General features: G+C 33.7%; 1 protein-coding gene across 1 annotated transcript in view; it reads left to right on the top strand.

The window, feature by feature from the left end:
• Dpit47 (DNA polymerase interacting tpr containing protein of 47kD) overlaps positions 1–21804 on the top strand; it is a 63543-nt gene extending 41739 nt beyond the window's left edge. Inside the window, exons 7-9 of the mRNA XM_081752124.1 lie at positions 4553–4706; positions 6353–6523; positions 21418–21804. Of these exons, the coding sequence (XP_081608250.1) occupies positions 4553–4706; positions 6353–6523; positions 21418–21511 (419 nt within the window). The 3' untranslated portion in view covers positions 21512–21804. The remainder of the gene's footprint in view (positions 1–4552; positions 4707–6352; positions 6524–21417) is intronic.
• Positions 21805–23834: the final 2030 nt, after the last annotated feature.

The raw sequence follows: 23834 nt of genomic DNA on the forward strand, positions 1-23834 counted from the left end.
AACTCTAGAAGAAATACATCATTGGGTAGTACCGTGATAAAATCTACTATTTTGACGTAAGAAAGATTAACAATATAAATTGAATATTAATATGTAGATAGGATGTTGATTTGTAAATGTTAAAAATAGAACAATAAGTTTTATGCCAACATAGTTTTCTGACGTTAAACCGTAATCCACATGCTCTTTGTAATATCATATACTATGTATATGAACTCAACTTTAGTACTGCCAAATAAGGTTTGCTGTTATTATATACTGTAATTTCGCTGTATCCAGAGTAAGAGCGACAACCGTCTCCACTTGTCTAGTGGCTAGCGTGCGCGCCTTTGGTGTAGAAGTCGCGGGTTCGATACCCGGTGGGACACCTTGAAATTATGGATTCCATATTAAACTGTAGATCCACGTCTCATGTAACTTGGGTGCTAAAAGGAACGCTAATTTCCAATCCACCCATCCATTTAGTAGCAGCGTCACTTTTACCACCTGATATACAGACTTATTAAATATATCTTTAAGCTGTAGTACACACTCAGACTACCGTCTTCATTAAACTACTTGTACCATTTAGTCCTCAACTCGAAACTTCCATTACAACATAAAACTCAAAATTAAAGCAACCTGTAACCAGCTTTTTTTTTTTTTTTTTTTTTTTTTTTTTTTACTTTACAGGGCAAATATTCTTCTTCCTGAAACTCATTTTGTAGTTCATTACACTTTACACGGATTATTTCCGTTATTGTTTCGCACAACTCGTCGACTGGATATAGGAATCTCCTAACTCTAAAATGCATTGATTGTTAATTAGTTTATTGTTCACGATTTCCACCTTTGCGAAATTCATAATCATCATACCATCTAAAGTATTTTCTTTTCTGGTCAAATGTTTTTCCTTCGGTATCTTTTGGAGATTTTTTCCCCAGTATATAAATTCAGGCAATATGATATTGACATGTGACGTATAAATCATTTGACTCTTTGTGCAGGTCAACCCTTCAGTCCATGCATATGACCGTAAACTTTCTATGTATTTTTCTTTTGTATTTTCCCACAGGTTACAACCCTTATACATCCAATCGGGACTTTATTTATTTTGGTTAATTGCTGAGATTCCTTGCAGAAAACAAGACATCTGAATTTGCATTTGCTAAGCTTTTTAATTGTATTAGCTAGTCAATAGTTCGCTGGCCACATTGCTCTCTTTTATGCTATTAATAACGTAATTAGAGGTGCTAGTACTGTTTGAGGGGGGGGGGGCTTTGACCTTTAGGTTTTGAGGACTTGTTGAAACTTTTGTTAATGGCTTCTTTAATATTGTGTTATATAACATTCAGTTTTAAGTTCTGTACTCGTCACTAATAAGGCTTGTTTCGTGAGAGACTGCATGCTTGATGTATAATGTGTGATTAATAGTGAAGCTGGTTGTCAAGGCCAAACAACAGCATTTTGTCATTAATTTGAAGGTAGGAATAGTTCATGACCACTTGGTAAGGCTTCACGTTATCTTGTCTTTTGAATGGATGCACTCATTATAGCTACAAGGATCAAATATTACCGAAGCTACAGGATAATTTGTCATTAGGTATATATCAACGCACGTTCCGAGCAAGAAAGGGGGCTTTCTTAGATCTTATTTTAGATGATTTTGGAATGCGGCTGAAAGGTTTTTCCGTGATGATTAAGTTGATACTGGAAATTCAAGCTTCATGAATTTCTGCAAGAAATTGAGATTAGGATAGTTTTGTAAAAAGGTACTTGTAATTTGCTCTTCTTCTTCTTCTTCTTCTTCTTATTATTATTATTATTATTATTATTATTAGTAGTAGTAGTAGTAGTAGTAGTAGTAGTAGTAGTAGTAGTAGTAGTAGTAGTAGTAGTAGTAGTAGTAGTAGTAGTAGTAGTAGTAGTAGTAGTAGTAGTAGTAGTAGTAGTAGTAGTAGTAGTAGTAGTAGTAGTAGTAGTAGTAGTAGTAGTAGTAGTAGTAGTAGTAGTAGTAGTAGTAGTAGTAGTAGTAGTAGTAGTAGTAGTAGTAGTAGTAGTAGTAGTAGTAGTAGTAGTAGTAGTAGTAGTAGTAGTAGTAGTAGTAGTAGTAGTAGTAGTAGTTGTTTATTTATTTATTTATTTATTTATTTATTACTTGAAGTTTCGAGAGGATATTCACTATTGAGGATTGCTGACGACAGCATTGTAGACAATATTCTATGAATACTGCAGTAGTAGAGAAGACGCATGTTGGGCGATGGCATCCTATCTTATTTGTAAAATTACATCAATGCAATTCTTGACGGGATGTAATTTTAGAAGTAAAAATACTATATGATATATTATTTGGAGCCTTCGTTAGGTGTTAAGCTTCATAAAGATACGGCATTGAGGGAAGACCATACAGACAATGATGATGATACGAAACATTTGCAGTAGCAGACTTTCGTTGGTGATTATCGTGATGTAGTGGAAGCACTTTTTTTCTCTCACCAGATAACGTACTTAAATGCAAATACTATTTTTTTTCTTTTAAGTGCATATATATATATATGTTAAATCTGTTCAAATCCATTCTTTATGTTTATACAAATCATCTTGACGATAAGTATTCATACTGTTAGGAAGTGCACTTTTGAAATTAGTACATTCATACAATACGATTCTGTGAACATTCGTATTCGAATATTTTATCAGAGTAATTATTGGTGCGGTTTGTTCAAATAATTATTGAACTAATGAACATTCAGGCGTTTAACTTAATTACTTGAAAGATTACGTTGGTTCATCTGATGATCAGTTTTTCCTCTCTCTGTCGTTGCGGTATCTCCAGTTATCTAGGAGATTTTGAGTGATTTTCCCTCATTCGAAATTCGCAGCCCATTTTTCACTATACCATAGTAAGATCATGTCGTCTTTCTCAATCATTATAAACTTGTGTAAATTTCCTTTGGGAATATGTTTAATGAAGTCAATTTGCCCAAACTTGTTAATTTTCTGAATCTGAGTCATCACCACTTTAGACCCTGGAAAGAAGTTTCAATTATTGAATTAAAATGACGCGAAAGAAGTGTTATGATATTGAGGTTAAATAAAATTCACTAGTTCCCAATGATATAATCTATATTAAAATGAGTTAACTTGACCACTTGATCTCATTATTTGTGTAACATACAGTTTTCTATAGGACATCATTACTTAATACTATGTAAATTAGCCACCTGTTTGCCTTAAACTTAATTTCAGTGAAGCAACGTTATTCCTGTGCTGCTGATGATAAAATTACCCTGTATGTTGGATGCCTGGATGATTTTATTTCCATTCAACGTAACTTCTCCAAAAATACAGGAGCCAGTACTTATTGCTATTATATCTATTGACCTGTGGATGTTCTTTATTTTCGTCAAGTGTTCAAAGCCTTTTCCATCTTTAGAACTTAGAGGAAATTTGTAACAAATGACGATCGGATTAATATTGAGAAGTGTCAAAAAGAAAGAAAGAGCAGAAAACACTTTTTCATTCACCTGCTTGATAGTCAACACCGATTAACAGATCGAGCTGTTTCTAAGTCCATAACACGGCCACTTTTAATGTTTTACTAGTAAGAGGGACTTGCCGATTTTGAGTATTTCTTTAATCTGACGATCTTATCAGCACCTGTCACAGAAGGAAGAGTGTGCCGCAGTGTTTTGTAGGTAATTAGAACGTTGAAATTACCATACGAACGATAAACTAAGGTAGATATCTAATTACATACGGTATTCTTATATTTATAACACATATTAATACGTTGATATCAGTTTCTGCATTTAGAAATGTATATATTCACATCTATAATAGTTTTTTCTTCAATATATAGTTATTCTTTATAAATTAGCCACCTATGTAAGTTGAGCGCTTATCAGTGCAACGGATGGTAGACAACATAGGCAAGTTTCACCGTATATGGAATGTTTCGTAATAAAGGCATCAGTTTATTGAGAACAAATAATTTTTGTTTTTATTTAAATTTATCTTTGTCGGATATAGTTGGCACGGAAAATTCACATATTGGATGGATGTTATCGTCAGCTCTTTCATGATATATTTAATTTGTTTCTTATGTACACAGCAATTACTTATTTATTACTATTTTATTGTATGCCAACGGAAAAAAGGATTAATGTTGTAATTTACTTGGGACTTGAAAATTTTAATTAATCATAACAATTCAGCAATGCTTACCTGCCTTTTAAGCAAGATAAATTCAACTTCACAACTTCAAATGAAGTTATCGTGCCAGAAAGGGAGTAATGCCTTCAATGTATCAGATTGAGGTAAATATTGCAAGGAGTATTACAGAGCTTTTGTTTTTGAAAATGTTAACATAAGCTGTTTATATTGTTTAGTTATTACTTTTATTGTTACCATAGTATACGAAGGACAAACTAAGGCATATATCTTATTACATACGATATTCTTATATTTATAACATTCTTTGATATGCCTTACAGTATTTTCAGATATGCCTTTTAATAAAAACTTAGAATAAAAATTCAGAAAAGCACAATAACCTTTCTCTTTCTTTTAGGGGATCTGACGATTACAGATTTAGTACCCAAACATCCAGCTGCTATGCAGAAACCGGTTCATTTAGTTGATAATTGTTTAGTGTGGCCTGTAATATTTCTCTATCCCGAATATGGAACTACCGATTTCATTGAAGAATTTCATGAAGATAGCACGTAAGATTTATATAATTTCATTCTTGTATCAAACTTCAGCACGTTGAAGATAACACATGATATTGATAAGCAATATACCATGGATTGCACCAAGTACTGGAAGTGAATGCTCAATTTGACTAATTAGACGGCTCAGGAAAATAAAACCGTAACCCACTTTTGCTGGGAATGAATAATTTACATTTTGTAAACACAGAAGAATATAAAGTTTTATGTTGTTGTAAATAACACTGAATCATTTCCTCATCCGTGCACAGTATGTGAAAATTCTTTTTATAGTGTGAGCTAAAGACTGAGGGTGCCATTCAGAGTTGTTTTTAGCGTTGCATTAAGAATTTGACATCGTCTGGTTACATTTTCATTCTCAGTCTATTCTGCTACCAACAAGGAGTTAGGAATCAGAAATTTTATTATCTTGTATGGTCAACTCATTGACCTTTAGCTATTTTATCTCTTAAAGATTTTCATGATTTTTTTTATTAATACAAGCTTATTTATATTTAGGGTAACTTTTCTTCGCCTTTCGTCAAACGTCCAACGTTTTTCTCAGGCTTTTACCATGTTTTGGATCGCCCTAACCCAGAGATCTTTACTGTTTCTTCCCTGTAGATTTATTTAAGCAGTTTTCCACTTACTTTCAAGAAGAATCTCTTCTAGCTTTATCCATTACAATTCTTGATTATTTTCATTTTGCATTTTTTTTTTTCAAAGAAATGTTTGTATATTCATTTCATAGGATCAGAAGGTAGTAAAAATCTAATAATTTGATCACTAGGGCTTTGTTAAATGTTGTCAGAATCGAAACTTATTTCTACTCATCCCGCTGGTCTGGTTGCTAGCATACGCGCTTAGAGATCCCATGTTCGATTTTTTGTGGGAGAGCCTTGAAACTTGAACGCACTACGGTGGTTCGAATTACACCTTAAACTGTGAGTGCACATCTCATATTCTCAATGCTGAAAGCGGACGTTAACTCCAATCAGCTAATCGAATTTATTTTAAGCATTAGACTTCAGTATGAAAAAAAACTTGAGATAGAAGGGCAATGTTCATTATAAGATGTTGGGCAGTAAATTCTCATTAAGTCGGGCTGTGTTCATTTCGTGCCACTTTGAGCTTTACTCTATTGATTAGCAATGTTGACATAACTTGTACTTTAGTATTTGTCAAGCCGTGCAAAACTTTATTATTATTATTATTATTATTATTATTATTATTATTATTATTATTATTATTATTATTATTATTATTATTATTATTATTATTATTATTACTACTACCACTACTACTACTACCACTACCACTACTACTACTACTACTACCACCACTACTACTACTACTACTACTACTACTACTACTACTACCACCACCACCACCACCACCCCTCGTAACGTTTAATGTCAAAATTCTGGGTGTAAATGTGATTATGAGAATTTATAGTCATTCTTAAGAAACTACATTTCATTTTTGATAGTATGGTCTTGTCAGGTTTAAATATTTGTTGTAAGGAACTTTCTCTAGAAATTCACAAGTTCTCTCGGATATTTATTTGTTAAAGTACTTTTATCGGGGTAAGAATTACTCATTTTTAGATTAAATCAATTTGTTATACTTGAGATTTTATTTCTACTTTTTCTGTTTCAAAGGTTTGATGAACATGTACAGGAAATGTTTTGTCCTAATTCTCTCCCAGATTGGGATGAAGAAAAGAAGTATATTCCAAATAATTTAAAAATCTATTATGAAGATTGTGTTTCGTCTTCGCTTCATGAAGTACGTAAATCCTGGACGTTAAAGAAAGTGCTGTCTGATGAAAAGTAAGTTTACTAATATATTTCTTCTTAGTATATTTATTCCATTTATTAGGATTGGGTAAAGAAGTGAAGGTGCCTGCATTGGAGGAACAAATATTTTAAAATTTTATCTGGCATTTAAAAGAATGCTGTAGATGTTACAGCGCTTGTAGCGGAATCTAAAAAGAAATAATAATAATTCGAGTCTATTAACGAATGTTAATACAACCGTCAGAAATTTTTTGAATGTGGACACTGGATTGTCCAAGCACAACAGGAAGTTGTGATACAAGCCATGTGTTCTGGGTGAAAGAACGCAGAGTTGTGGGGTGAGAGAGTATATGACTGTTCAAGGAGTAGACTGGAGAGTGTAGTGATTAACACATCAGTGCAGTGCACCGAAGATCCTGAGTTAGAGTCCCGGTCCAGTCATGCACTTTTTCACTCTTTGTGTATCATTGAATTTACACCTACAGGGGGTTGGTTATAAAAATCGGTTATTAATATATATATATAAAATCATTTAATTTTTGAATAATATGATGGCAAAGTAATTTTCTTCGATAACGTTCGCCAAAATGCATCGATTTTGATGCAATATGGCGTATATTTTCTTTGAGACTACATCTCTGCTGCTTAGGGTTAAAGTTTTATAAAGAATGAAAGGTTGAACTTCCTCCTTCTTCCCGGTCCTAAATACATACACTTATAAAATATGTTCCATTTTAATTTTCGTAAAAAGAAGTATATTTGATTTTAATCAGTATGACGTATAGTTCCTTTGAAGGTTTCAAATGAGACTCACTACATGGAGTCAAAATCAATAAAAAATAAAGGGCAGTCCTCCTTCCTCTAACCAAAATATAACGTGTTTCACAATAACTTTCGAAAAAAGAAAAAAATTGAATTTTCGGGATAATTGCACGTATAGGTTTTTTTTCCTAATGGTTCCCATTGATCCTCACTGCGTGTGTTTAAAATAAATTGAGAATAAGGGAATGAATTGAACTCGAATGTTGCTTCCTCTCTTTCTTTCCCCGATTGATGAAATATGTGCCACGATAGCTTTCGTAAAAATTTTCCATTTTGACACAATATGGTATATATATTTTTTGAGGTTTTCTCACAATCCGCATTGGTTGGGGTAAAATGAGGGAGGAATTTACGAGCCCCTATTTAAAAGATAAGTATGTTTCGCCAAAATATTCATACAGTCCGGGGGAGAAGCTGATGAACCATGATTTATATATATATGGTTTTTCAGCTGATTTTATGTGATTTTAGAGCGCTGATTTCGAATCCGATGAGTGCCATTCTGTAAACCTTGTGGAAGCTTCGCAAATGGGGGAAAAAGGGGATGGTGTTCTCTTACTTTCCATGTCTTAAATTACTGGATTATCTCAGCATAGTTTCAATTTTCTCATATCCTATTGACAGTAAATGTTAATTCATGTATGTTATAAATTTGATAATTTTCTCACAAATGTCAAGGTTGCTTACAAAAAAATTTATACAGAATAGTTTACTTTACAAAATTTTTACATAGAAAATATTAAGAACAAAAGAAGTATCATATATATTCCAAATATATTGTCCTTAAACTCTCATATGAGCTATGAATAAAAGCCAGACAGTCATTAGAAGGGAAATGCGGAAGTACGAATTTTGACTTCTAAATATGGTTAGTACAATATATATATATATATAGGAACAATTCAAATATGTAAATATGTATTTTTTGTAAACTATTTCCAGTTTGTATCTTAACAATTTGTGAATAGTCTTAAACTTGTTCCTTGTGTAGAAATTTCTACTTCCTCTCTTGAACCTCATAGTTCCCAACTATCATGGAATTATGTTTTCTTCGCATTTTGAATCGAATTTTTAGTGATGAAAACGTAAAAGTAAACGAGATCTATGCAAAGTGTATGCAATATTTTTATTTACTCTTTGTGCCACTTCAAATACGTTATAATCATTCGAAAATTGGTTATTCGGTAAAGCTACAATTACGACAGCGATATGAGAAAGATTTCTTTCGTAAAATGGAGTCATATTTTTCTTACTGTTTAATTTTTAAATTTTTCACACAGTACAGCAAACGAAAACCAAACCAACTATGTTTCTCCACAGTATTTGCATACTTACATGGTGTTGAAAACATTAACCTGTGGTGTTTGGAGAAAAGAGAAACATGGTACAAAACTTCATCAGAATCAACGCACAATGAAAGCAGTGGACTCCTCTTCGTAATCTCTTCTGTTTGTTCTGGTCCATTCATACACTCACTTTGGCAGGTACTGAACGATGTGCACTTCGATGATCTTTTAAGGCAACCACAACTACGATATCATCCCGTTGTGCATGAGCAGCTAATTAAGTTCACTACTACATCAGTCGCTGTTGGTGTATTTGGGCAACATACGAGGTACATGTTCTTCTGAAGCATACGACAAAAATTTCCATCCGAAATCTCTTGGATCTAGATCAGGCGGATTAATTTGTTCAGCTGATTTCCACATGGCTGGCTGAAGATGAGCACGCTTATAATGTTTCTGGAGTGCACTAACAGTTGGAAGAAACTTAGAAAGAAAAAAATGAAATGAAATCTTTGAGTTTTACGTCCCACGGTTATGCCGGTTAGGCTAAAGGAGACGGTGATGATGAGTAATGAATGAAATGGTGGAATGAAGAAAGTGGGAGGAAACGGGAGAACACCGAGAAAACCCACGCACACGGTGTTTGTCCACCACAAAGTTAGGCCGGTTGGTAACGGTTTCTCCAGGGTTGTTTTCTTACAGAGGAGCTCTTAATCCGTTGGTAACGGTTTCTCCAGGGCTGTATAACTGAGCAACAAATGCATTATACTTTCCTCAGCTTTGGGATTACCAGTAGCGTCAAGTGTGCCTCGGAACTTCGATAGAATGTTCAGTATTCGGCCTTTACCAATCCCAGCAAGAGATAAACTAGTATTGCAGCCAGTTAGATCATGGGCTGCCCGAATGTTCACCATATACGGACTGTGCACTCTTACAACTTCATTTATGTCAATTACATCTCTGGATCCAGCGCATTTTTCCTTTACGATTGGTGAAGTTTGCTTTTGAACATATACATGATATGCAAGTAGCACTAGTACATCCTTATCGTCACACTTCCACCGTATAGATTGGCCAGAAGCATGTTTAGCCTCCCTAAGAACTATGTGTACCATATTTACTTCAGCTTCTTCGTGTGTTATAGGTTCACCCCATAGTCATCCTCCCACTTTAATGGGGGCTTGTTGTGGTCCACTGAGAACTAATCTATGAGATTCACCTATACTAATGTCCATTAATGAAATAAGTTGCCTTTTGTATTTATTGACGTCAATACGAACGTTCTTTTGGCTAAAGAAGTTGATAATATAAGTTTATATTGTCTTGAATTTCCTTGTCGATTCCTTCGTGTTGCTGCTTTGATGTTTTCATAGTATCTATCGGATACTACATGCAGAATATGGGCTTGTTTGAGCTCGCTTTGCACTATTGCTGTGAATGTCTTTACATATACTTCTACAGTAGGCGGATGTGCTGGCCATGATACATGCCAGAGCATTGCACAACCGTCAAGAATGACAGTTTAATGGGTGCGTATTAGCGATCTTGTTGATTTCATTACGGCAAGTCTCATTAAACAGAGCAGTAGGAAATGGAAATGATTCATGGTCAAGAACATCATCCATATTAATATCACATGATACGAGGATGCCCACTGTACGAAGATAAATAATACTATGGTTAATTATAACTTGAGCCTAACTTCACTGATTTCGTAACATCTAATATTGTTTCACTTCTTTTTGAAATACTTTCGCGAAAACTTCCAGGCCATCTACACACAAAGTCAGGCAGCTCCTTTGTTTTCACTTTTACAGCGCCTTGTACATTTAGCGCACATTCACGCAAAATTTGACCACTAACAATATTAACTAAGGTCGTAGGTGACTGGCTTTTGCTATCAAGGGGGTCGATATATGTCGACAAAAATTCACGAATCTGCTCGCGATCTGCACAGTCAGTTTGATACGTGGACCAGTCTCCCCCTTGCGATGGAAAACTAAGACCTCATTTTCCAGTTTCTTCATATCGTCCACATCTTTCTGAATTTATAACAGTCACCAGGTTATAGAAGTATTTTTTGTGGACGCTCTGTATATTTCGTAAAGACAGTAAATATTTTTCGATTTATACTTTATTCTGCGACGCAAATAAATTCTTTCTTCGATGGGAACAGTTCTCCTTCCCACGCAACAGGACAAAGAAGTCTTTATCGTTTATTCATATGTATATCTAAAACGTTATTTTGTGGTGAGAACATTTTAGTGAGTGACGAAGCTTCTCAGTGTTTCTCCCTGACTTATTAATATGTAAAGAATATGTTCTATTGTTATTTGGAACTGAATCAAGTGTATGTTCCAATCATTTATAAAAATACTAGCTGACCAGATGTTCGAACACCAGAGCGACGCCAGCCACATCGCTTTACCAGTTCGTTATCTAAATATTCCCAGACCCAAGTTATCGCAATGACTCGTGCGTCGTGGCCAGTGCACTAAAATTAAAGTCAATTCTTTTTTATATTCTATTTACATGTACATACAGGTGATTTAACCTGCGCGTTTTTGAGAATGAACTGCCAACATTGATCAGTTGATCAATGCAGTTCGCATCTCGAACCTCTGAGTTCGAGGAGTCTTAGTCTGGAATTGTGAGCAGCAACCACGCCCGTTGCATCGGGCATCAAGTATAATGTTGTGCTAAGGGGTATACGTTATTAGCCAGTCAAGGACTTAGTCATGGCTAGCCCCAATCAGTGAAATCCCGGGTTCACACGCTTTGCACTGGTTACCGTCGATGTGTTTACTCAATATTGTACAGCTTATCCTTTGAAGAACGCCACTGCCACTTCAGTTATCAAGTGTTTGATATATACATGCTACATTTAGGTATTGTGGAAGCAGTGCTGATAAACAACGCTGCCGTGTTTCATAGCAAAAAGTTTTTATCTAAAATGCAGGAGTACAATATTAAAGTTCATCATACAACACCTTATCATCCCATGAATAACATCACGGAACACTAATAAGATTCTTTTATCTACCCTTATTTTATTATGTCGCCAGTCACATAACAAATGGGCCGAAAACTTGGCACAAGCGGTTCTATTACATAACTATTCCATCGTTGAAAGTCTTGGTGTTTCACCAGCAAGTTTGTATCTCAAAATTCATTTTTCTCGTCCCATTTTAAAGCATTTTGGTTTACAGGTATCTGAAGATTTTGATAAGGAAGATGGGATTAGTTGGTCAAATAAGCTACTTTTGGCGGATCACCGACGAAAAGCTATCATTGAAAAAAGGAACGCACGGTGGAACGACAGCCAGCAACAACATCGACGTATAAAACAAAGAAGTTTAATTTTTCTAAAGCAGCGTAACATTAGTAGTAGTCTGTTAAAGGTGAAATCTCATTTTTTTTATTTGTACCGAGGACCCCTTTTATGTTTAAAGTTATAATGACCATGTTGTTAAACTTGTCGACCCCTCCACAGGTGAATATTTAGGACTTCATTCCGTAGACAGGACTAAATTATGGGAATCTACGCCAGAAACCCGTAAAATTTGGATTGCCTTGGCACGTCAAGTACCAGATCTTTTGCATGACCTTAATTTGTCACCCGTTAACGAAATTCTAGAACCAATTTTTTTTTCCCCTAGTGGAGAAATTAACTTGTCTAAACCTTTTTATAGATCAACAACTTATCAACCACCCGTTTGTTATCTCTGTATTTAGGAGATCCTTGGTTACATTATTATTTCAATTCACCATAATGGGAGCCTACATGTGTTCCATTGATTGCACCCAACCTTACCGGTGGACTACAACTGCGGAGAAGTTGTTCCGAAAGAAAAAATTAAAACCGATAATAAGTGAGGCTTACTTTATCTTCGCCTGTTTTTCAAAAAAAGGAGAACTACGCATTTGTTTTGATCTTTTTTTCAACTGTTAGGCGATAAAAACGTATTCACTTCTTTTTTTTTTTTTTTTTTTTTTTTTTTGCTTCTAGACTACTACGTCCAGCAAATAGCAGCTATTACGGTTTTCTTATCTTTTATTTTATTTTATTTATTTATTTATTTATTTATTTTTTTGTTTTGATAAGCAGTCGCTGGATTTTTGATCACCTGTGTTCATGCCTACGAAGAATAACAGCAGACAACACAGCTGACTGATTCTTTTTCTTCTCTCAGTGTCGTACCTCATACAGTTGAATATTAGTGTTCCAAACCCTATTAATAACTTACTTTTACTTCAATGTCATTAATTTTTTTATTATTTCAGATGTTTGAATTTCAGACGTTTAGTAAATATTAACACGCATCTTATATGCGTAGGGGAACCGTATTTATCTAAAAGCGGTTTGAAATCGTGGCGAAATGTCCGCATCCCCAGCTAGTGGGAAGACACTTAGGCCTTAGAATGTTTTATTGTTTTAAATTTTTAAATTTCTTTTAGAATCCCTTCCCAATTTCTAAATTTTTATATATGTTATTACATATGACTTACAATCAAAGTTTGATTTTCTTTTTAAATTTTTTTCAAAAAAAGTTAATTCCCAGGATAAGAAAATTTTTAGTTGTTAATTATATATACATTCGTATATTTGTAATTGAAATTCAGTATGTAATCTCATGCGTAGAATATGAAATTTTACAGTTGTAATCAATCTCTCAATCCTTTTTTGTGTTAATCTTAAATTTTGGTTTTCATCTTGAAATGTTTATTGTAATTTTGTTGAATCTCATTTACGTCAATTACCCGATTTTGACCTATCAAACTTGAATTTCCAGGATGTGACATTTTGTTCGAAGAGAAAAGCTTAGAAAGGAAAATAGGCTTAGCCTTAAACGAGTGAAACAGGCGTTTCCTTGTTGGTTAATAGTATGTGCAGGCATGTCATGTGAATAGCATATCTTCCGAACTAAAGCAGCAATCTTTTTATTTTAGAAAGAATTATATGAACAGATATTATGATGGTGAACAGTCGTCTTTCTCCCATATTAATATGTTTGTGGAAATATGTTTAACTTCTAAATTTTCTTGTAACTTCTTATTAACGTTCTTTTCCTCTTCTTTAGACCACTGAACGACCGTAGGGAAACTTCTTCGGGTAGGATATTTATGGGGATAAATATATTTTTTACAAGGAGGTAATATTTCCTGGAATTGCAGTTCTATTGCAAAATGGACTTGGCTAATCCATGGGATATTCCGTAGCTGATTGTATTTTTGCCATCAATCGCAAAATATAGTTTTTCTCTTCTTTTCTTCCGTCAAAGCAACCCTAACTAAGCATGTGTATTCTTAGGTTAAATTTTTTCAGTATATTTTATCGTCTAGAGATATTCCAGTGAATATTTTAGTGTTTAGGAACCGTATATATATTATGTGTATTTGTATGGTAATATCTTGTAATGTTTTTCATAATAATTTTGAGAATGTTATATTTTAGTCACAGTATATCCCAAAACTATCTGAAATTTATTAGCAAAATTGCTAGCGCTATGAAGGAAGTTTTAGAAATCAACATGACCAAATTAAATATTTTGAATACAAATCTTTAGGTTTCGGTCATACCACCAGTGACGGATGTTTTTTTTTTTTTTTTTTTTTTTTTTTTCAAAAAAGTCGACATGGCCCATTAATTATTTGTGACGTATCAGCCGTCTCAGAGATATCCATATAAATCTCGAATAATAAACTTATTTTTTTCTTTCCAACAGCATGAAGCCATAAAGTTTTATAAAATTACTTTGTCAATTATTTCATATGTTCGATGACTTTGAATTATAATGTGTTAATAAGACCGTTTTAAATATTTTTTGTAGCGAAGATGCCTAAGAAAGTTTAATTATTTTGGAATGACATATATGTTTTGTAGGGAATTTAATTTTGATGTTTCAGGTCGACTAGAAAGTTGTAATGTCGTTGACCATACTTTTGTGTTTGTATCCTAGTTTTCTTTTACTATGTCTTGTGTATTTTCTTTTGAGGAGACATATTGTTACGATGCTACAAGAGCATTTGTATTTTGTGTGTTTACACACTTTTTCCCCTAGATGGAAGACCGAATGACGGTATATTACCGATGTTCCAGGGAACATACGTGTATTTTACTGGATATTAAAGTGTTTGTATTTCAGTTGTGTATAGAAAAAATTTATAAGGGCCTATGGTTGGAGGCCTTTTCACGTTTCTAGTTTTGCATCGTTGGAGACGATTGTATTTTGTGTGTATGCAGTATACACTTTTCCCACCTATGGTTGTGTCAGTTCATGGCGTAATGACTGTTTATTTTCAGGAATGTTTGTACTAGTGAGTCAACTTCCTTGATTCAGACCTTTGAGAAACTTGGATCCACACTATGTAGTTTTCAACGTCTTATTAATGAAATTTTTTGCAGATAATACCCACATGTTCTGCTAATCCTACAACATTTACATTTTTCGGAACTGAATAACAAGTATTATTCTAGGCCGAAGCTAATAATTTCGTTTCAGAATGAAATCGTTGTTGTATCGAGCATTATCGAATTAAAGTCTCGATTTTCACATGGCGAGCAGATGTCACTTTGATTTTATGGCGTGCCGAATTTTCTTCATACATGTCAACGAAATCACAATATTTTTTTGATTTGTTGGAATCACTATAAACCTCAGTTTTGACCCTTAAGCTTATTATTTTTTTTATTTTTGGAAAAACGAGTTTTCGTTCTTTTTCACTAATCAACACTAGTCACTATTAAAAAAAAAGGAGAGACATACAGGCGGAAACCTTATTTTGTATATTGTCAGTTTATAATGTACTTACATTTTCATTCATTTTACTTTTTTAATGATTCTTATATTTTCAAATATAAAACGCTAATATCGAAACCATGGTAATAATTTTAATACTTCACTATATTTTACATTTTTTGCTTTTTCCCTATTCATTCATGTTTTAATGTTTTAAATACAAATATAAGTATACTCTAAAAGGAGAAATTTCCTAATTTTTATTGAGATGTTTGATAAGTATTGAAGTTAATAGTTTCATGAATAGTCATTGTGTGTATATTTACTTCATATTATATAAAATAAAGTGATCGAAACGGAACACTTAAAAACATTTTGGGACAAGTAATTGTTTTTTTAAAAAAGGTAAAAATTTAAATAGCTTTATGAACGCTTTCTGCGCACTTTCAGTGGGAAAAAATACCATACAGGTGTTAAAAGCTAAACCTCGTTTTTCACACACTGTATTAAAAAAATATTCCCTTCTCCCCTCATCAATTTATCGTCGGAAAACAACGAGAGATGTTCACCGTAGGAAGACAAAATGGACAAATGGACTATATACGAAGAAACAGGAGATAGGGAAACCCAACTGCACCAGTCGTTCAAGAGGATCTTATTGCTTTAGAAACACCTGGATTGGATACTGCTCACGCAGAGATCTTATCATGTTGCAGTGAGTGAACAACAAGTTATTTAACTATTTTAAATAGCCCTTTTTCAGGTGAAAAACCATTGATTGAACATTTATGTACGTCAATCTCACACCATATCACAGTGTTGCCATCTCACTAAACGTAACTTTTGGTGAAAAACCTAATTTTATTCCAATCTTATGAAACGGCTAGGAGCCCTCAACCTGCACGACGTATACACTTGACAGGTCGATCCCTTATCGGACGTAAATCTATAACCGTCACCAGGTTATAGAAGTATTTTTGTAGACGCTCTGTATATTTCGTAAAGACAGTAATTATTTTTCGATTTATACTTTATTCTGCGACGCAAATAAGTTCTTTCTTCGATGGGAACTGTTCTCCTTCCCACGCAACAGAACAAAGAAGTCTTTATCGTTTATTCACACATATATATATATATATAAAACGTTATTTTGTGGTGAGAACATTTTAGTGAGCGACGAAGCTTCTCTTTGTTTCTCCCTGACTTATTAATATGTAAAAAATATGTTCTATGGTTATTTGGAACTGAATCAAGTGTATGTTCCAATCATTTATAAAAATACTAGCTGACCAGATGTTCGAACACCAATGCGACGCCAGCCACATCTGTTTACGAGTTCATCTAAATGTTCCCAGACTCAAGTTATCGCAATGTCTCGTGCGTCGTGGCCAGTGGACTAAAATTAAAGTCAATTCTTTTTTATATTCTATTTACATGTACATACAGGTGATTTAACCTGAGTGTTTTTGAGAATGAACTGCCAACATTGATCAGTTGATCAATGCAGTTCGTATCTCGAACCTCTGAGTTCGAGGAGTCTTACCCCGAAATTGTGAGCAACAACCACGCACGTTGCATTGGGCATCAAGTATAATGTTGTGCTAAGGGCAGTGGCGGCGGTTGAACGTTAAAAGTGAGGGGGCAAGACATGATCTGAATATTTGTATATAAATGTTAGTTTTCCTGGTGGTTTCTAACATGTTGTTTGACGAAAGGTTGTATAACTAATAGGATACTATATTTTTAGTTAAAATACCGTATATCGTATGTAATAGTTTATTAAGTAAATTGAGAAGAACAACGCAAGTAGATACTAGCCCTTTGTACTCTTAAACAACGAAAATGTAAGAAGAGATTTGATTCCTTGCTCATGAACATCTTAAAATTCTGTCTGGAAAATTGTGTGATCAGATTATTTAATAAATTGGCAAAACAAATAAATAGAAAGGATAATATTAATCATAGTAATGAATAATGATGCTTGTTTTGCAAAGTTATATTGAAACTGAGGATTAATGAAAAACTTAATATTTAATTCCACACATGCTATTAAATGTATATTATTACTCTTAGAAAATGAAAGGCAGTAAATACTACAAGCATATGCTACGAAATTTAAAGAAATATTTGCTTTTGCAATTTCTTGAAATATGTTCGTTGCCATTAGGTGCAGTTTTCACTTTCTTGGAACACATCAAAACACAACAATACTTAGAATCAATCCACACTTCAGTTATACAAAATAATCCTAAAACCTAGAATTATGTTGAATTCACTAAATTTAATTGTATATACACTCGTACACTCCTAAACGCATCACTTCCTTCATATATTACACTACAAAACAATGGAAAAGGTAGAAGTTGTTTCTTATCACGCTCTTTTTAATCGATATTCCTTACTTTAGAAAGAAGAAAAGACATTTTAGGAACTGTCAATTTTTGTGCAATTAAAGAATAACTTGTGAAATAGGCCCTACTTTTTTTGCATAATGTTCTTTCGATTAGCTTCAAAGCGGCTCACTAACATATCGAGCCCTTGTAAGAAGAAATGAAAGTATGCTGAAATTGTGCTCCAATAGGTTATTTTTTGGGGTTATTTTCTGTGGCGATTAAAACGCAATTACTGTAGCTTTCTTTACTCCACGGGAAGACAACCAATACGTATTCACGCAACAGCAAATAATATATGGCAGCATTTTGTCCTATTAATCAGTAACACATACAAAATCGTTACATTTCCAAATGAAACTATATACATTAATTGGTTACTTCAAAAAAGTGCGGGGGCAACTGCCCCCCTTTGCCCCCCCCCTAATCGCCGTCCATGGCTAAGTCGTTAATAGCCAGTCAAGGACTTAGTCATGGCTAGCCCCAATTAGTGAAATCCCAAGCTTACACACCTTGTGCGTATAAGTTATAATCGCGCCCTCGTTCATTATCATTCCATTTTTGAGACTACCTATTTTTACTGAGGATTAACGTCGACATTTGAGGATTGTTTGGAGCAGAAATTGTATTCGTGGAATTATCCCCAGTGCTTATTCCGCAAGTGCATTAATGGTGTGAGAAAAGCATATCTAGTGGAATCATAATCATAATCTTTTCTAACGATATATAAAAGTGATAAAGGGCTATAGTATAGTGAAAAAGCAAAGTGTGATTTTATTAATGAAAATAATTATACAAATTCAGTGTTGAGTGTTGTGATTGTTTTTCTAATCCGTTATATTTTTTAAAAAATATTTTAATAAATAAGCATAGTGTCATTTAGTCCAGTGTCTTTGTTGTATGTATGAACGATGTTTATGTGCGTTGTGGTCTGAGTGACCGTCTGATCGTCCGTGAGGTTTTCGGGACGCAACATCCGAACTTCTCGGTTCCTAATGCTCATCTCGTTATTGAGACCGGCGGGATTCGAAAACGATTCTGTAATCCCTTTTTGGAGATGGCCTTCAACGTCTTAACCAGGTAAGTCTAGATCTCCGGAAAACACTCATTGGCAAGACAACGGAGGACAGATCACGAAAAGCGGTTATAAATTTGACCAAACATGCTTAAGGAAAGAGCCCATACGGCTAACATTTTTGGCTACAGGGTAAATCCAATTACACCAGCAAGTCAATGACCATATCTCGTGTATGTACTTTCGATCAATTGAGTCCATATCCCGTTTCATATACTCTTTTTGTGTGTTACAACATGTTCACCAGCCATGAATTTTGCACCAGTCTAATTTTTCTCAGATATAAATTAGTTTACATTTTCGTCTAAACAATAAATAAGTTCGCATGTTCGTAATTTGAAAACTTTTCGTTTGCTTTAATGTGTAAAAAGTTACTGTTGTACTGTTACTACATGAGAGGAAAGAATAAAACTGTATTTTTATGAAAACAAAATTTCTGACAAAATTTTGTTCCCTATTCTTGTGTCCCTTGCTCGTCTGAAATTACATGAGGAGTAAATAAAAACACTGCATATACTTTGCGTAGATTTCATTACTTTTACGTTTTTATCATTAAAAATTCGACTCAAAATATGAAAAAACATAATTCCATGATACTTGCCAATTATGACGAATGAGAGAAAGTAGAATTTCTATACAACGAACACGTTAAGGCTATTTATAAGTGATTAACAGACAAACTGGAAATAGTTTACAAGAATTTGAATTGTTCCGAATGTGTTGTTTTTGTACTAACCTTATTTAGAAGTCAAAATTTTGTACTTCCGCATTTCCTTTCTAGTAATTGTCTGGGTTTTATTCATAGCTCATATGAGAGTTTAAGGACAGTATATTTAGAATATATAGATGATGGATGCTTCTCTTTTCTTAGTATTTTCTACGTGAAAATTTTGTAAAATAAAATATTCTGTATAAAAAAAAAAAAATGTAAATTTTATTGATAGTTTGCAAACCTGACATTTTTCAGAAAATTATCAAATTCCGTTAATTGGATACTAGTATTCTTATTTATAACATGCATGAATTAGCATTCTACTGTCAATAGGATATGATAAAATTGAAACTATGCTGAGGTAATCCAGTAATTTAAGACATGGAAAGTAAGAGAACACCACCCCCTTTACCGCTCATTTGCGAAGTTTCACCAAGGTTTATAGAGTGGCACTCATCGGAGTCGAAATCAGCGCCTCAAAATCATATAAGATCAGCTGAAAAACCTTATATGCTAGGTATATAGAAAATCATGGTAGGGCTAAAAATTGCATCTTCTCCCTCGGACTAATAGAACCTCTGTTATTTCTGTGAGGTATAGTGAAATTGGTAAAGGATATGGCGTTGAAAATCTTTTACTCGCTTGCTGAAGACACAATATTAATAAATGCATTAGTATATTCAGGATACTATGCTGTAATAGATATTAGCATGTGTTACACGATCATAAACTATATTAGAATTTGTTTTTTATGTTCATACATTTTTCAAACATACTTAGCTATTAATTTTTATTAGTATTAGTCATATAATTATATCATTAATGATATAAAAAAGTGAGGATGTAATCTTGCGGATGCTTTAAGACCTGAAGAAAAGAAGCATTTCCGAAATATATCGCTAAGATTCATTCACTTGTATTTTGATGAAATACTTAGGTTTACATTTAATAGTTTCTCTTTTTCATTAAATTTTATGTCGTAATAGCTAGGTGATGATTGCAGATAAAAGAATGTTTTTTAATTATTTTTTTTTAAAGAACCAAGTGTCGTAGAAAGACAACAGGCATATAGTATGTCTTAACAATTTTTCAGTGATTCATCAAAATACCTAAGCCACTTGCGCCCCCTTCCAATAACCTACTTGTACATTTCCTTTTCTATATTTACTGCTTTTCCATTTTGAAACCTATATTAATGGTTTTCTTAACTCAGTAGTTTGTTTCTTTCGCAATGAACTTTCAATGAAACCATTCTACAAGCATAGATGGAAAGGTTATTTTGTAAAAAAGTACCCATACTCTATATTTAATGGTACTTTCTTCCTAGCCAAGTTTTCTCCAGTTTCAAAAACAAAATCCATTTCTATTCTGTTGTCGCCTTTTTTTTTTCATACTCGTGGTCTTGGTTAATGTCTTTTCAGTATTGAAGTCACATTATGGTGTACATTTGTGCTTCGGTAGGTAAACTCATTACATGCCGAAAGACACAGTGGAGAGCTAGGACATTCAACTAAGCGTGACTTTCGATTCTCAGTTTTCATACATTCCTCGGATTTTTTTCACAAGGAAGAACTGGTTGCGGGATACGAACTAGAGATCTCATGATTATGAAGCGAGGACTTCACTTAAATTCATCGGTAATGCACTTAACCATCAATAAATTTTATCTATGCACCAAACATTCAGACTGTTTACTTTTCCAATACATTAAATATCCTTAAATATTCTATGTGGAACTGCTGTTATGTGCGGTTTTGAATAATCTCGTTTGATTTTCCTTTTAATTTTACAAATTGTAAGTTATATAATTTTTGATTTCTTTTCAAATTTAAGTTTTATTCCTTGCGTACGGGCACATTTTACAAATTATGCTAAGCAGTATTTTTTTTTTCTTTGTTACAGATATATTCTTGTGGGAGGCGTGCCTATCTTCATGTTGCTTGTGGAAGGGTGTAAAGCACATGATCGAATATTGGAAAGATATAATTATGTATAAGAGAAGATTGTGTTTAGTTGTGTATATTTTTTGACATTTCTATACAGTTATGAGATCCACTTTTTTCTCAAAGTGTTTACGTTCTTTCGACTAATTAAGCTCATCAACATTTATGCTTTATTCAGGCAGTTGCTTTTTTTTTTTTTTTTTTTTGTTTGTTCGTCCTGCAGGTATCATAAAAGTAAGCAAATGTTGGAAAGAAAAAAAGTAGACTGAAAAGAAGCTATAGACTAACTGAAGTAAGACACATATTGCAAATATTCAGTAGTGTTGAAATAAAATCAGTTTAACGTCCCACGATTATGCCCTGTAGGCTATGGAAAACGGATGATTAAGGCAAGTGAATTAAGATAGAAGAATTGATGGAATGATAATGTGAGAGAAAGGGAATATCACGTGAAAACTCGCGGACATGATCTTTCAAATCTATGCGAAGCTTCGACTATATAACTAAAAACAACACTATAACACTGGTTCTAATATACCACTTCATGCAATACTAGAATTGTAAAGGACTCGCATATTTCGATGGAAAGATATCGGTCTACTTATTGCCTCTCAGTCAAAATATAAGTTGAACAATAGATGTTTAGTAACCTTGCCTGGTAGTCTAGTGAGTAGCGCATGCGCCTTTGGTGTATGGGTTCCCAGCTTCGATTTCCAATGGGTGAGCATTGAAATTTGAACGCATTGCAGTGTTTCGATTCCGACTTAAACTGTACGTTCACGTGTCTTATAGCGTTAGTGCTAAAAAGGGACGCTAAACTTCAACGAACAACCTCATTTTGTACGTCTATCTTAAGAGGTTTCATTTCTCTCAATCCAGATCTCAGTTACTCTTCTGGAACTTTTATCTTAAGGTCTCTTATTGATATCATCTTATATAGTGTAATGTTGAAGGAACCATTTGTAATAAATCACTATATCTTGATTGATAAAAACATTGCACAGAAAATGTTAATATGTATATACAAATATTATCGTATAGCTACTTGCATAGAAGCTACTCACTAATTGCTCTGTATAAGCATTTCACTTGTAGATTGAAATGTTCATTTATTGTAAGGTTGTATAAATATTTACAACTAAAATAGATTTTTGTGTAAACATTCTTATTTAAAGTGGCCGTCATTTACTGCTATCCCTATCTTTATTCTTTATTCGTATATTAGTATTGTTATATCTGGTGCATACATTAAATTTGGCGATTAAGAAACTAGTGTAAATATGATGGTTTACAATTTTGTAATTAAAAATTTGAATAATTTTTAATAAAGTTAGTAATCGAAAAATCCCACTCCTTTAAATTATTTCCATCTCTGTTGAGTCTGGATTTTTATATTGAACTATATTAAGACTCAGATACACTTCTTTCAGTCTGAAAACACGTTTTATGTAAAATAGTACTTTCATGTTATAATTGGTATTTTCTATCTCACGGAAGTCCTGACGGACAGATCAACACCTACACCAAACTACTTAAACTAGAAACTTGAACAGTACAAAGAACTTGTGGCGTAAGGTACGCTAAGGAAAGTTTTCTAATCGTCTTGGAAGAGAAGAAACAGGAATTGCAATTATGTAATACTAACTAAAATGCCCGTTCTTCGCACGGTGAGAATATATTTATATAAACAACGGAAAACTTTGATTTTGGACATTCTATTTTTAACGATATCCCTGATAAACACCACCTTTACAAAGACACTTACGTGTTGGTGGGGAGGATTGCGTGCATGGGCGGAGTTAATAATTATCTCCTGGGGGACACGGTAAATACTAATGAGAATTGAAGAATATTATAGTGGTACTTTTATTTTTTGTCAAAAAGTTGGGGGGAGGGAATGCCCTCCTATGTCCCCCCATAGCTCCGCCTATGGTTGATTGCTACAGTGAAATTTAGAGCTACGTCGGTGGTAGTGTACTACAAGAAGGCCATCCCTCGCGAATTGATCTAAATGGAATAGCCAGACGAAGCGTGTTCTGGGAGAAGGTAGCATTTCTCGAGTAGCCAAGTTGGCGGAAATCATAGTGATTGGTATGGCAACTTGAACATTAGTTCAGGCATGGTCAGAGTAACTTTAACGACTGGGATACTGCGGCATGGAAGACAACCGAAAACCACCACTCTATTATTTCCTAGTTTACTGACAGCAGAAAGAGAACATATGTACAATGGTCTTTCACAGGTTAAAATATAGTTCCGATGGTGAAATATTTCCCATTCGGATCTTCGGGAGGGGGATGCCGTGAGAAGACTAGTCACGAAGATTCAAAACATATTTTATAGGTATTTTATTACATATAACAAAGGAAATAAAAT

Source organism: Thermobia domestica, chromosome 3 (genome assembly GCF_964235325.1).
Source record: "Thermobia domestica chromosome 3, izTheDome1.hap1.1, whole genome shotgun sequence".
Lineage (NCBI taxonomy): Eukaryota > Metazoa > Arthropoda > Insecta > Zygentoma > Lepismatidae > Thermobia > Thermobia domestica.